Here is a 14,353-nt window from a genome sequence, read left to right as displayed (position 1 = left end):
TAATAAAAAAAAAATAACTGACAGAAATAAGAAGAAGGCACTCGGCTATATTTGCTTTATTTTGTACCTGTTCTTGACTATCCGAGAAAGGTTGCAACTACAAGAAAAATAAAAACGTTTATGTTCTGAAGTAAATGAAACATGGCACAGATAATATTCAAAAGGATATTGCAGGTTTAAGGAAATATTATAGGGAATTATTATATTTTTCTTTCGTACTTACTTTGAATAATCCCGTTAATAAAAGATACTATACAGCATTCCCTTTTTACAGTTATTAAATGTATTTTTTTGTATCAATTTCATGGAAAACTACCAGCAAAGCGAATTAATTTAAATATTCAGCACAGAAATATCGATAGTTGTCCTTATCGGTGTATTTGTGCTACAGATAAAACTGGTGCGACATGGTTTATATTAAGAATAAAAGATACTCGCTAGACTCTAGATTTACAACATATATACTCCTAACCTTCACAACTTGCCTACATGACTTCAATCACGTAAAGCCACAAGAACTACAAAGAAAGCCTATCTATTATCGCTTGAAACCCAAATTGACACTCAAAAATTACACTAAAGGACAATTTAAACAAAGAAAGGTTCAATACCTTTTGAATAGCACGATTAAGGTCGAATTTTACAATTAAAATTTTCTAATTATACTTTTCGATTCAATTTAATATTGAACTGACTTACTCAGATTTATCAGTCGTATTAACTATTCCAAGAATACTTCCCGCGTTTTATGAGGAAGGTCTTTAAAATATATCTTTTATATTTCAAATAGAATTAAATTGTAGACAAATTTTATTTTTGCTTTAATTGACATGATTTTTTCTATGATAGACTTATGTCTTTGATATTCAACGAACAATACACTGCTGTCTATATTTCAAATATCAAATTTTGCCCTCTATATCTTTTTGTACCCTTGAAACAAAAGAAAAACATTATATTTACGGAACTTGTCAGTTTGTAGATTGAACATCATTTAAATTTATTGTTTAGTTTTAAATTATAATATAAAAAAGTGGTTTATAACATATTGATGGTTAAATAGCTTCGTCTGGAATGTTCCTTTTTTGGTTGTTATTGTTTATAAGATTTCACTAGTGTATATCTTGTAAATAGACAAAAGGCTACCCTTCAAAATCTAGGTTATATTAAAAACCATATTGTTATTATTTGCGATGAATTTCGTCGTGCTCTTTATCAAAGTAACATTATTAAGAAACTTACATGGGAACTATACATACTTTTATAACATTAACATATAAAAAAAAACTGTTTTTTTTATATGTCAATGTCATATAATTGCATACAAAAAAATATTTTTAAATGTTCTCCTAACGTTCCCTGTTCAGGCAAAACATTTTCAGCTGGCAATAGTTTTTACTTTGTGTTTTCATTCAAGAGAGACACGATTCTCATGATCATACAACTCAGAAGAAGCCAGAATATATACATAATTTATCTTCTTTCATTAGCAGTGATTTGTTTGTTATTTCTTATTGATAAAAATTATTCCCTTGTCATAGTATGTTTTTAAATATTAAGTTTATGTATAAACAAGAACTATCTTTTGTCGGAGAATAAAGTATCATGTCGCAATTATTCATGAATGCAAATTCACGTTGAAATAAGATAATTTATAGGGAAAACTATACACTGCTTCGTTTTGCTTTGGAATAATGATTAAAGTTCAGCTAGTGATAAATGTGAAATATTAAACCGTTTGATCACGACTTGTTGTCGGTAGACAATAAAGACAAACTTTCTTTTTAAGCAGAATAAACCAAAAAGTCAATAAGTGAGGGAGTTTGTTTGAATCTTTTAATTCATGAACGATTGCGGTTCATTGAGGAAAAGACATTTTATTAGAATTCAGTTTTGTTTTTTTCGATTTTTCTTTTCATAGTTGCATAGTTTACATGAAATAAATAATCATAGAATATGCATTACTTCAATATTCATAATTAAAACGAATAGTATATTTCACAAAAAATGTATAAAGCACTCCTTGTAAATGTTACAAGTGTATGTGTTTGAATTACTAATGGCTCTAACCTTTATTAGTGAACCATATTGTACAATAGAAATATATCTTAGTAGTACATGTTTAAGTATGTATATTGTATTTACATGTGAATGACGGGATGTCCCCTAATAAGGGAGAGTATAAATGTACAGCTTTCATTAAAAAACACATTATATGTTGTTCAAAAATATATGTACAATTAATGCAAGATGAGAAAAATTTATCTGTAAAAGCTTATATAAAATTAAGACAAAAAAACATAAACTGGTAAGACAAATTGTCTTGACATAAAAATACAATTTATATTTCTAGAAAAGGCTTTAAGTCTATATTGAGACATATATAATTTGTTTAGGTGATTTTCTTTATGATTTCCTGATGTTATTCACGCCATTGTAATTTTGTTTGGCAAAGCGAGCCAGCGAATGTCGTTTATTTAAATATTACAAAAGAGATTATTTTTAAATAGACGTAAACGTCTAACATTATTATTGCTATAGAAGAAATACAGTACACTTTGGATGGAAAAATAATTGTGACCAATAATATAAAGAAAAACTGAATTTCATAAATATTTTTTTAATTCATGCAAATCCATTTCTCATTGCTGAAATTAAATTAAATGTAGGAAAGTTTTTCAATGTTTAATTATTTTTCCATATCAGAAATTATAGGCATTATATCAAAAGCTAATTAGCTTGGATATAGCTGTTAAAAGGTCAGAAGTGAAAAAATAAAACATGTGTCAGTGTTATTCAGAGTGGCTTAACCTTTTGATGTGCTTTGTGAGGTCATATTGCTCATTAATAAGGCGGTAATGAGACGTAGCCCCTCACCATAGTTCTCATAAGGTCACTGAAAAACTAATTGTGAGTGCTATGCTTGGAGCTTTTAAGCGAGGTCAAATCGGAAATAAAACGATTTGGACGAAAACTGAGCTTATTAGCATCCCAAGCCGTCTTCAGACGTTGGAACTTCAAGAGACTAACGAATTTCGTAGTAGTGGAAAAGTTAACAAGTAATTGATAGAATGGTTTGGTAGGATTCAGGGGGATTAAATAGATTCTTCTGTTCTCTTAGTCGAAATAAAAACTGAGCGTAATTAAGGTTTTATGTCCAGTAGTGAGTGTGGTTTGGCTTATGGATGGATGAATGCTAGCTGTAGTACATTTTTGTTATGCCGTAAGATAGAACAGACCTCGTGGGATTGATCGTCGTGTCCCGGGAGACCGTCCCGTACCACGTAGTGTATGAGGTCCATCGCGCGTCGCATTTGACAGAAAACTGTATCACGGTTTTCTCTAGCTGACGCACTGCCCGGATGTCTTAAACATGTCTGAAATTGAATATAATAAAATACTGCTATTGTAGGATAGTGACACCTGAGACAACATCGTAAAAATAATCCCATGACCACACTGCAACATCTCCATTAAATTAGTGTGTCCATAGCGCATCCACAACAATTAGTGAGAAAATTAATAAATTGTTATCTTAATATACTCGTATTACTCGACTGTCAATCATTTTTATTCTATCCTCTCGCAAACAAGATCGCTGCAAACTAACCAAAGCGGTATAATAGTTGAAAATGTATCGAAAATATAAAACACGTTGATACGGAAATATTTAAGAATGACCTCATTTTTTTTTTCAACTTAAATATAGATACTTAAAATTTAAAAAAAAATCAAATAGATATGTTAAAACGAACAAACCTCCATATTACTAACAACGTCAAATCTATGCACTTTACTTACTATCTATTAAGAATTAAAACATTTATAGAAAAAAAAAAGTAATCTCATAAATCTTTTTTCTTAACGTTTATTTCTATTGGAATGGAAGTCGGAAATCTCATAACTTTTCCAACTTCCATCGATTTTTGTTAATATTTAATCAATGCAACTGATTTATTTCCCATGTAATTAAATATAGTTTATTTTACTGCAAAAGTTGAGAAAATGTAAAAAGGTTTTTTAACTTATGAATAAATATTGTATACAAAGAAATAATCAAACATTTTGCTAATATAATTTCTTTAAACAGGTCTAGGTCTTAATTCGTTTGATTAAATTTTCATTGATTTTAACAGAGTTTGTTTTCTGAATAAAGACCCAAGATTTTTTTTATATAAAATTCTAAACTGGTCTTCTAAAGAATGGTTACAAGTATCGACTATTCCCGGAAGTGTTGTCAAATAGATGTCTCGAGTGGAGTGATTGCACAAACCACGGCTGGTGCTACTAGAAGCAATACTTTTAAATTCAATGAAATTTTTCTAAAACTATTCCTTATATATTCAAGATAGTTTTGAAGAACCAGATTTAATATTAAGTTATTATAAATTTCGTTACTATGATTATTAATAATAAAAAATCGTAGTGGTAAAACCGATATATTTAAATATTAAAGATTTTTTGCTATTAAAGGACTCATTAAAATGTTTTTAACATTGTATATAATACGTAACTCGACATGATTTAAAAGAAAAATTTAAGCTTAATGAAAATAATCTAAATAACCTTATGTCTGTGAGTTCATATTTTCTTACATATTTATTCTTAACTGAATTACTAATAACTTCTATGGAAATTTAAGGTTTTTAGGATACAACAACACTAAACTAGGTTATTTATAAGTCGCTTTCCGCTTGCTATATTTAAAGCCATGTTGTTGCAGTGAAATCCTATTTTGACTATAAAACGAAAAGAGAAATAGCACCCCATAAAGTATGTTGTCACAAACAAAACGGCTTGGTCCCAAACTGGCGCAGAACCTACATAATAGATGGGGCAAGGCCACCTTAGTAGCGCCTTATTCACACCACTGAAGACACGCCGACCGGACAATTCAATTCAAATTTATGTTCATCCGCTTCCCTTGATAACATTTTATGTTAATTAATTTTTTCTCCTGTATTTGATAATAGCTTTACAGTACTCTCTGTATGAATGAAGTAGAAATATAATTAAAGTAAACTAAATGTGTTATAGAAAAGTTTTAACTTAACAAAATTACGGTTATTACATGTACATGTTAAGACAAACAGTTTCATGATTAGAAGGTAAAAAAAATTGCGCACAATACCTTAGACGACGTGAGGAGCATCAGTGTTGAACGTTCCAGAACGTTTCTGGCAGCGGCTACTTGTGCTCTTCTTCTCTCATCCCTGAGGTCTGCTCGTCTCTCTGCTGTAAGCCTCGCTAACTCCACCATCCCACCTCCAAACTCAGTGAATGCACGAACGAACTCAGCAAAGTTGGACACAGACTCTAAACGATCTAACGATCGCGCAACCTGCCAGCATGCATTCTCTGTTAACTATTGGAGGAACTTCTTAAGGTGATTTATGAAAGTTTGAAACCAGTCAGAATAGTTTGTGTGTTCCGAGAATATTAAACATAGTGGATAATGTTAAGAGTTCATGTTTAGGTTTATAATGAGAAATATTATATACTTTTAAATGAAATTATATTCGTCGCTTTTTTCCCGTTTATTGTCTTATAGAATTTCTGTAAAGCAATCAAAACTTTGACATGAAAATCAGAAAGTAATCCAATATAAAGGAGATATATTAACAATCTACTTGTATAAATCTGTAGTGGATATGAAAGGCGACCATAAAATAATATACCTTATCCTTAGCCAGCAGCAGTTGCCTTACAACAACCATGTCGGCCAATAGTAGTACCCGTGTAACAGAGGCCAGCAAGGCTCTAGCTGCCGATATCATGCCAGAACCGTCTGCTCCCGTACACACCCGCTCTATCGCCCGACCTTAGAACAACAAGTTTAACGTATGAAATTGCTTCTACAGACAAATTTTCTATTCCACTAAACTGACGTTTAACTGAATATTCCTTTTTAATGAAAAATATTTAAAAGATTTAATATAAGGTACGTCATAGTGGTAAAATATAATAATGTTTACGTATCTCGATAAATATCAAAGATACTGCATATAAATAATACAAACAAATAAATTTGAATTGTAATACATCAAAGTACAAAGTGTTCTAAGTGGTTATTATAAACATACTCTTTTTTGATAAACTTTTCTTAACTGAGTAATACTTTTAGCAGCATGAATTATCTATTTAGTCGGGAAATTGGTGTAATAAATTGTTTCTGAAGCCTAATTAATACACATTCGCCCCGAGGATTGGCTCGCCAATTTAATTAATGAAATAATACCTCTGTAATTTATTGCAGCGTCTTGGCAACTAAGACGGTTGAATACATTTTCGTTATTAAATTCCTCCTGGAAATATCACGCGTGTTTCTAAATTTAGAGACCCTTCGTGACGTTTGTACAATTGTAGGTACTATAAAATTTATAACTTCTTCAAATTAATTTGTACACGTAAAAGGTACGTTCAAAACAACATCATTAGTTGTGAAAAATAGCTTATACTTGTATAAAGTTGATCGGATGCCCGAATGATATAATGATATCAAAGAAAGTTTTCTTCAAAGTTTCCCCACGAACTTTTCTCGGCACTCAGCCAGTTTCCCAGGGATGCGGTAATTAACTTTTTAGAACAAAAGATTTTATATATTAATGTATTTCATTGTTTCAGTTTTATTGATACGTCTGTTTTGAATAGTTTAAATAAAATATGTATAATGTATATGTACATTGATCTGTTCTTTGAATGCGGCAATAACTATAGCATTTATTTTTAATAATTGGTTTAAAATTAAATGATTATAATTTTATGATCTTTTTTTTAAATTTTATTAGTGATTAAAATAAAATCAAACGTTAACCAACTTTACATGATCTCTATTCATTTAAACTTTATTACACCATCGTGGCTCAGTTGGTCCTACTTTCATTAAAAGCTTGAAGCAATTACACTTAATACTCTCTAAATCTATTCTTTTGACTGGACTCCAGTTTTGTTACACTAGAGAATGTTTGTGAGTTTGTTTCTGGAAATCAAACGTTATGGGCGCGTATTGCAAATCTATTTAGAGGAAGAATAAAGTCATTCCAATAAACTAGGCTGTTAAATCTATTATTAATGGTAATACAAGCAATCCAATTTTTAGTACAATATCTAGTGGAAAGCGTAGCTTGTACCAATATCCAGTAAAACCGATTCCAGTTGATTGAACAGGAAATTACGTTTAAACGAGATTAATATAGGGGATAAAATGGATTTTGAGATTTATGTTATGCCAAAATGGAAATGAAATTTTAAACTCTATCATATTCTTAACTAACTGAAATCTACTTATAATAATTATACAGTTTCTGTAATTCAATATATTCATTATTTTTAAAATATAATAAAATGATGTGTAGTTGTTATTTTATGCTTATATCCTTAAAGAATTTCTTGTAAGCGTTATGACACATACATGAGGTATTACTACTTTACATACGTAGCAATGAGTATTATTATGTATTATTACGTTACATAATTAGCAATAAGCATGTTATACAACTCATTTTATTTTCCTTTTCAAATCTTCTGAACCTTTAAACTTGTGGTTATTTTCTTAGTTCGCTCCGCTGTCACTATTACAGCGTTGTAAAATACTCGTAACGTTGTAATTGCCCTGGTCTGTATTATATTACATTTAATCTATTTGATCTTTTTTCTATTTAAGTTTAAAAACTAAATTAACGATCATGTAAGATTTACCAATTTAAGCATTTCATTTTGTATAATAGATGTCCAAAATTATTATTTTTTTTTTTTTTGTAATTTTACATTAAACATTATTTATCTTATAAAGAATGTATATTAAACAAATATATTCGAAACAATTTGCTTTGATTGTAGCAATAGTTACGTTGTAGGTACACGCTTATTCACAGTCATGTCTTTTTCCTTTTTACTTGTTTACTGTTTCACTAGTTTTACGTTTTGTTTTTACATCAATAAATTTATCATGCAAAAGTTTGCTCGCAAACAACATTGGTTTTCTAATAAACGTACATAGGTTTTTCTGACTTGTTAACAAAAGTGCAAATCACACTGTCGATTTACATTTTTTAACTTTTGATTAAATTTTCGAATCAAATTGAGCTGATGACCACGACTTTATCAATTTTATGAAAAATCGTTCACGAATCGAACTGGGCAGTGAGCGTGGGTTACATAAGTTTTATTTGATAATGACCGAACAGTCGGGCAAGGTGTTCTACGGACTCATTTGTTCAATTATTGCATATCAAAGGATCGCGATCTTCTTTACCTTCATTAATTACTCTATTTACTCAAACCCCACAATCCATACGAACGCTGCTCTGGCGTTTATCACATTTCATTAGCTTCAGTTCTATTTTTCAAAAAATTTCCGACTAACATTTTACATCTTAGTAAGCTGTTGGCTGCTCATTCGAGAAACTTTTTTGTTAGATTTTCTCAAAATCGTTTAATTAAAAAAAATTACAAAGAAAAACGACTCCAAACAAAACAACAAAAAAATAAAAAATATTTTACTTACCACAAAGTAGAAGGTGTTTTGATTTAAATAATGCGAAATTGTAATATTATTATTTTAAGATTTTTATGTACGTGTCAAGTTGATGGTGAAACAACTTTATACAATTATTGGTACACAAAATTCTATACGATAAGTTAAAACAGTTACAGATCAATCCTAGTATTAGAAAAAATTATGAATCAACACTAAATACAAGTTATATAAACCATTAACATAACTAAAGTACTCAAGATATTAATTTTGAGATAATCCAAAATTTAATATACAAAAATTGTTATATTCGCAACTATCATGAATGACATTTTAATATTTTTAATCAGTTAAAACAAGCTTACCTACGTATATAAAAATCTAAACTTGAAAATCTAAAATTAAACAAATTGAAATTACGACATATACTAAGAGCAGAAACATGCTTAATTAAAAGAAATCAAGAAGTCTGTAAGTAAAACAAGAATAATAATGAAGAACCAAAACATCAGTAGAGCAATCAAGACAATTTAAGACCATAGAACAGTCATTCGTTGATAATTAATTTCTAATATTAGCTTCATTTGAAACAATGATTGAAAATACCACGAATAATTATTTCGTAATATATTTTTAAGATCCCGCTAAAAACGATTTTTGTATAGATTTTTTTTACATACTTTTTTAAATGTCAATGTATTGACTTGTACGTTGAATGGTAAACAAAAAAATAGGGAAGTAAATGCATGAAGCGAAGACGCAAATGGCTGCACTAAAATGAGCACACAAGTTTAATAGGTCGCTACTTTGGACTTGGAAAACGTTATCAAATATTAACAGCATTGGAAACCAATGATTTTATTAATATCAATAGCAGCACATATGAAAGAATTGTATTTAGTGGTGTCTGTGCCGCAGTGTACGTCATCGCTGCAATGCGCTACTTGATGTTTACATTTAAAAATCTTACAAAACCTGCTTTACTTAACCAATTTTGGTGTTATTGAAAAAAATACTTACTGTTCGAGTTAAATAATAATAATTAAACTATAAGCAGTTTCAGTTTTATAAAAAAAAAATAAGTCGGACATAAACGAAAGACATCATTACAAATAAAAAATATAGTATATTTAAAATAATTAGTTTACATTACGGCTACTAGTGATTATTGCGACATTTACTATATTAATTTTTTTTTTTTGCAAAATCCATGAAAATTATATTTTATAATTATATATTTCAATGTTATGATGCTTTGTTAGGCTTTTATTATGAGGCTAAACAATATAAAAAATGTGAAAAGGTAAAATAAAATCCAAAAGTAAAACATTAAAAAAATTTTTGGAAAATATATTTAAAACTGCATTTATTTTCTTTTTTGTAGTAAAGATCAAAATAAAATATATAATCATAACAAAATAGCTCACGAAAAAATCATTTGCAGTTCGACTAACTTTTTTAGGTGTATATTATTCATGTAAAAAGTATCTTTCAAAGCCCTCTATCAGTTCTCAGTTTATTATGATAAAGAAAATAGACAAATATCTTATAGAATATAGTTAAACTTGATATCGTTTTAAAAATTTAATAAAAAATTTATTAATATAAAAAAATCAAGTATTTTTTTTAATAACCAAGGTATACTAATAGGTGTCTTTTTTCAATTGTGTATAGTCCACATTAAGTAAGAAACAATATTTATTTGGCAATTCTTAAGATTTACTATAAGTTACCTATTTTCCTTATTTTAAAGGGGTTTTACACGTTTGAGACTTCAATATATTTTTGTCTCTTTTTCTACAGTTTTATTAAGTTTTTATTTACAGGGGAAGACGAGATGAAAAAGTCATCTCTTACCTTCCCATGAGTTGAATCCAACAATATAAATTCATTTGGAGGTTTAGCACTAAAGAAAATCTGAAAATCCATTATTTGGATGAAAAATGTTTCAGTAAAAGAAACAACGGACGTTTAAGAAAATACCAGTATTTGGCCCTATTCTTATTTATTACTCATATCCTGTCGGCTAAGTTATCTTTTGTTTTAAAAACATTATCACGATAGGGCGGTACAATAATGCCATCAACCGATTACAGCTGATAAGCTATGAAAGTAGCATCGCAGTAATTCATATTACTACGTCTATTTTTGTTAAAGCTTATATTGTATCATTTATAGTGGGCTTACTGTTTAGGTTACCACATATTGAACAATTGGATACCCTTAACTATGTAATAATTATTAGGATAGAAAAGCAAAAACTAAAAGTATATATCTTAATTTTAAATAAATCTAAGTTTGTACAGAGCTAGGTCCGCAACTCTACGTTCAGTAGGCGGTCAACTACTGAAAGCAGCTTTGAGTTTTTGGTTTTTCGGCCGCCGAGATAGGATCTGGGCTTTTTGTTCTAGGTGCTTTATAAAAAAAAGCACGTTTTTGTAAAATGTAATATAATATAAATGTAAGCTTATAAACCTCCACGTGTAAGGGGTCGAGATCACGTAGTTGTTATGAAAGAAATCGGATAGGTATATGAAATATATAGAAGATTTGATATAAATAAATAAACAGAATTGGTAGAGATACGCGATCGGTATTTATTGTAAGGAACGCGACCATTTTTCTTATTTTCATAATAAAAGAACGTATATATCAACTTTTTATGATAAAACGAAGTCATATATTCTTTAACCTACTTTTTACCGGAATCCGGGAGTATTGGAGTGCGAATATTCCAGAAGTCGGAATGTGTTATTATTTATATTTCCAAAGTGTTGATTATTATTAACTGTATTCAGTTTTAAAATATATTCATATTATTATAGTTACTTAAAATAGAAAACATTTTATCTATAATTCGTTTTTAATATTTGATTTCAATACAATTCATATGTGAGAAGAAAATAAAATGAATTTTAAGTTAACACTTGACCGGCTTGTTGTTGCATATTAATTTCGGTAATATTTTGGGCGCTTCCTAGAAGAACTTTTAAGTATAGTCCAAATAATAACAAGGGTAACGTAAGCAGCTATAAAATCAGCGAACTGGCCGCTGGTTATTACGTAATGCTGTAGTGTTTATTGTGGGACGGAAGAAGTCGTTATCGTAAATCGTTTGTACATCATTAATCTTTTTAGTGACTGTTATATGTCGTTACTCATACTGACAGGCTGTTAAAATAATCAACAGTTTTAAAAGAGTACACGGTTATTCGTAGATAAAATTTATGGTATAGATTCATTTATTTTTGAAAGAAATTTTCAAGAAAACAGGTGATATTTTACTCCCTGTACGACATAACATGTTGAGTTTTTGTTTACGCATTTTAGCATTATTAATTTTCGATCCGCCTCCAAGTTTATAGTCACAGGCATTTGGTAAGATAGATTAATAAGTCATTTAAAATTTTGTTACACTACCGTAACTTTAAGCGCACCTGCATCCGGAGCAGGTGTATTTTCAGATTGACTTACTCGTATCAGTTTTGTACTCTTAAAGATAAAGAAAATTTATAATCACGAAGAGAACGGATCAAATAAATATACACTCATTGTAAGAGCATTATAGTTAAAAGAGTAACATTTAAATATTTTTATAATAAACGCTTGGTATACAAGTAGTTTTCAAAACCAACGTAACTTTATGAATTAATTTATAAATAGTATTGCACTTTAATAATGTTCATAGAAAACTCTATTTACCTCACTGTACAGGTCATTATTTTCTTTCCGCACAATTATTCTTTTCATCGTACCTCGTTCAATTGTCTATGAGTGGGTTACTTATATTGTACGATGTGAATGAACACGTACCGTAAATTAACGGTATATTTGCATGCATCTCTCTTTTTTTTCTCGCTTACACAGATTGTAAATAGTAAAATATCGAACGATTGTTTAACTATTGTATGAAATCGTAAGTAAGTATGGTTTTCATTAATTCGTAAACAAGTATGTATTATTTATTGTATGAAATATATTATTATTTGTCGATTCAATAATTCTATGTTATCTATAAAAATATTTACATTTTTGGTTAATTTGTATGCGTGTTTATTTAAAACAATTATTTTATGTTTTTTTTTTAATTATTCACTAGTCAACATTTAGATGAAATACTAAAACCTATATTGACACAATGAACTTCAAAAAAATATATTTTATATTTGGCAGTAACAAGGAACATTTTAGAAATGGATTCTTAAATCTTTATATTTATATTTATTATAAATATCTTTATATTTAGTATAAAGGAAAATGTATTATTATACCAAATAATAATACTAAAAAAATAAGGTTCTTAAACTTGAGTATTTAAAATACAAACCAGTTTTATTTTGTTATACCAGTTTGATATTTCTAATTCATTTAAAAACTAAAAGTGACAAAAAATATATATTACTATGAGACACTATTAGAGCAGAAATCTTCTTTAACACCAGTTTACGAACTCATACACTTGCAAAATGACTTATACGAAAGTTTATGACAACGACGCTTACGTATCGATACGTTATTTTACGAGCGATTATAATAACTCAATTAGGAAATGAGTTTTATGATTATTAAAGTCATTCAAAAATCATTCACAGATTAGAAAATTTTTACATCAGATATATGTTACATCTTTTTTGTACGTACAAATAAATGTTGTAAACCTTTACTGTAGCATTCATGTCAAACGAAATTTTTGAATTCTCATTTAGCCTCAGACACTTAGATTTTCAATGGAAGCAAGCCTTTAGCTGTTTTTCAAAGCGATTGCCTGTTCCAAAAGCTAAAAGTACGTTGTATTTGTTTTATATTCGCATAGACTCTCAGTATCCCCGATTTATTTCATTCGTATACGAAATGCGAAATTGGAACATCTGGCTCTGTAGCTCAGATTTCGGATATCAATAAAATATACAAAAATATTTAAAGGAACCAAATAAAGTCCTTTGTCTCTTATTTCCTTTTGACGTATTGAAGCACTTGTAACTTGAACGCTTTATTAAATTAAGAAAAAAATATATTTCTAGATATTTTAAGAGTACGTTATGTTGACACTAATGTAATATTTTATATTGAGATCTTAAGTTACATGTTTAATGAAAGAAATAGCTTAAATATATGTACATCCATTTTTCATATTATCGCAAAATGATATTTAATAAATGTACATAAAATGCGAATATTTTCAGACGACTGTTTCAGACATATCAGCACTGAGAGGTATCTGGCTTCAATGAAGAAGAAAAATAATTTGCTACAAACTTCAGATGGATCAATGCTCTCGGATCACATGAATTCTGACCGTCCTATGTTATCTTTCAATTTATTTAATAACGTATTATGCGATTTGATTTTATATAAAAAAAATTATATACAAATACTGTTTGAATCTATATTAATTTTATATTAATTTTATAATATTACTAAATATGAAAGGCATATGTGTTAATATAATGTACAAGAAATTTCAGTGCTGAAAAGAATTCTCTTCTCTCAGGATGTCAATATTTTGTTGTATTTCAAAGAACAAATAGATTTAGTATCATTATAAAATAATAAAGGCGCCGGCTCAAGACGACGAAAGTTGATATTTTTTGCAGGCCCAAAATATAGGTAAGAAATTAAATAATATCCTAATAAAACAAAAAAGTTTTTTCGAAATGATTAGACATCGGTAACAGTCATATGAAAAGAATCAATGAAACAATATTTTTTAAATGATTTAAGTTTATAAAATAATGTTTGTTATAAAAACAAATACATATTTGAGATGACTTAATAATTGTAAGGCATAAAAAATTAATAAGAAGGAAAAATGAGTTAAAAAAAAATTATAAAATATAATTTAATATTACCCATGTTACAAAATTTCTAAATCACAAT

The 14,353-nt window shown here is 28.6% G+C and overlaps 1 protein-coding gene across 3 annotated transcripts in view; it reads right to left on the bottom strand.

Annotated features, from left to right (window-relative positions):
- Positions 1-14,353, bottom strand: part of LOC116777814 (alpha-catulin) — a 47,922-nt gene that overhangs the window by 9,416 nt on the left and 24,153 nt on the right. For all 3 annotated transcript variants that reach the window (XM_061529994.1, XM_061529995.1, XM_061529996.1), the window contains exons 3-5: positions 5,679-5,821; positions 5,132-5,341; positions 3,240-3,377 (exon numbers count right to left, since the gene is read on the bottom strand). In XM_061529994.1, the coding sequence (XP_061385978.1) occupies positions 3,240-3,377; positions 5,132-5,341; positions 5,679-5,821 (491 nt within the window). The remainder of the gene's footprint in view (positions 1-3,239; positions 3,378-5,131; positions 5,342-5,678; positions 5,822-14,353) is intronic.

This window comes from Danaus plexippus, chromosome 6 (genome assembly GCF_018135715.1).
Source record: "Danaus plexippus chromosome 6, MEX_DaPlex, whole genome shotgun sequence".
In the NCBI taxonomy this organism is placed as follows: Eukaryota; Metazoa; Arthropoda; class Insecta; order Lepidoptera; family Nymphalidae; genus Danaus; species Danaus plexippus.
The sequence above is the reverse complement of the archived record's forward strand: the minus strand, read 5'-3'. Positions and strand labels throughout refer to the sequence as shown.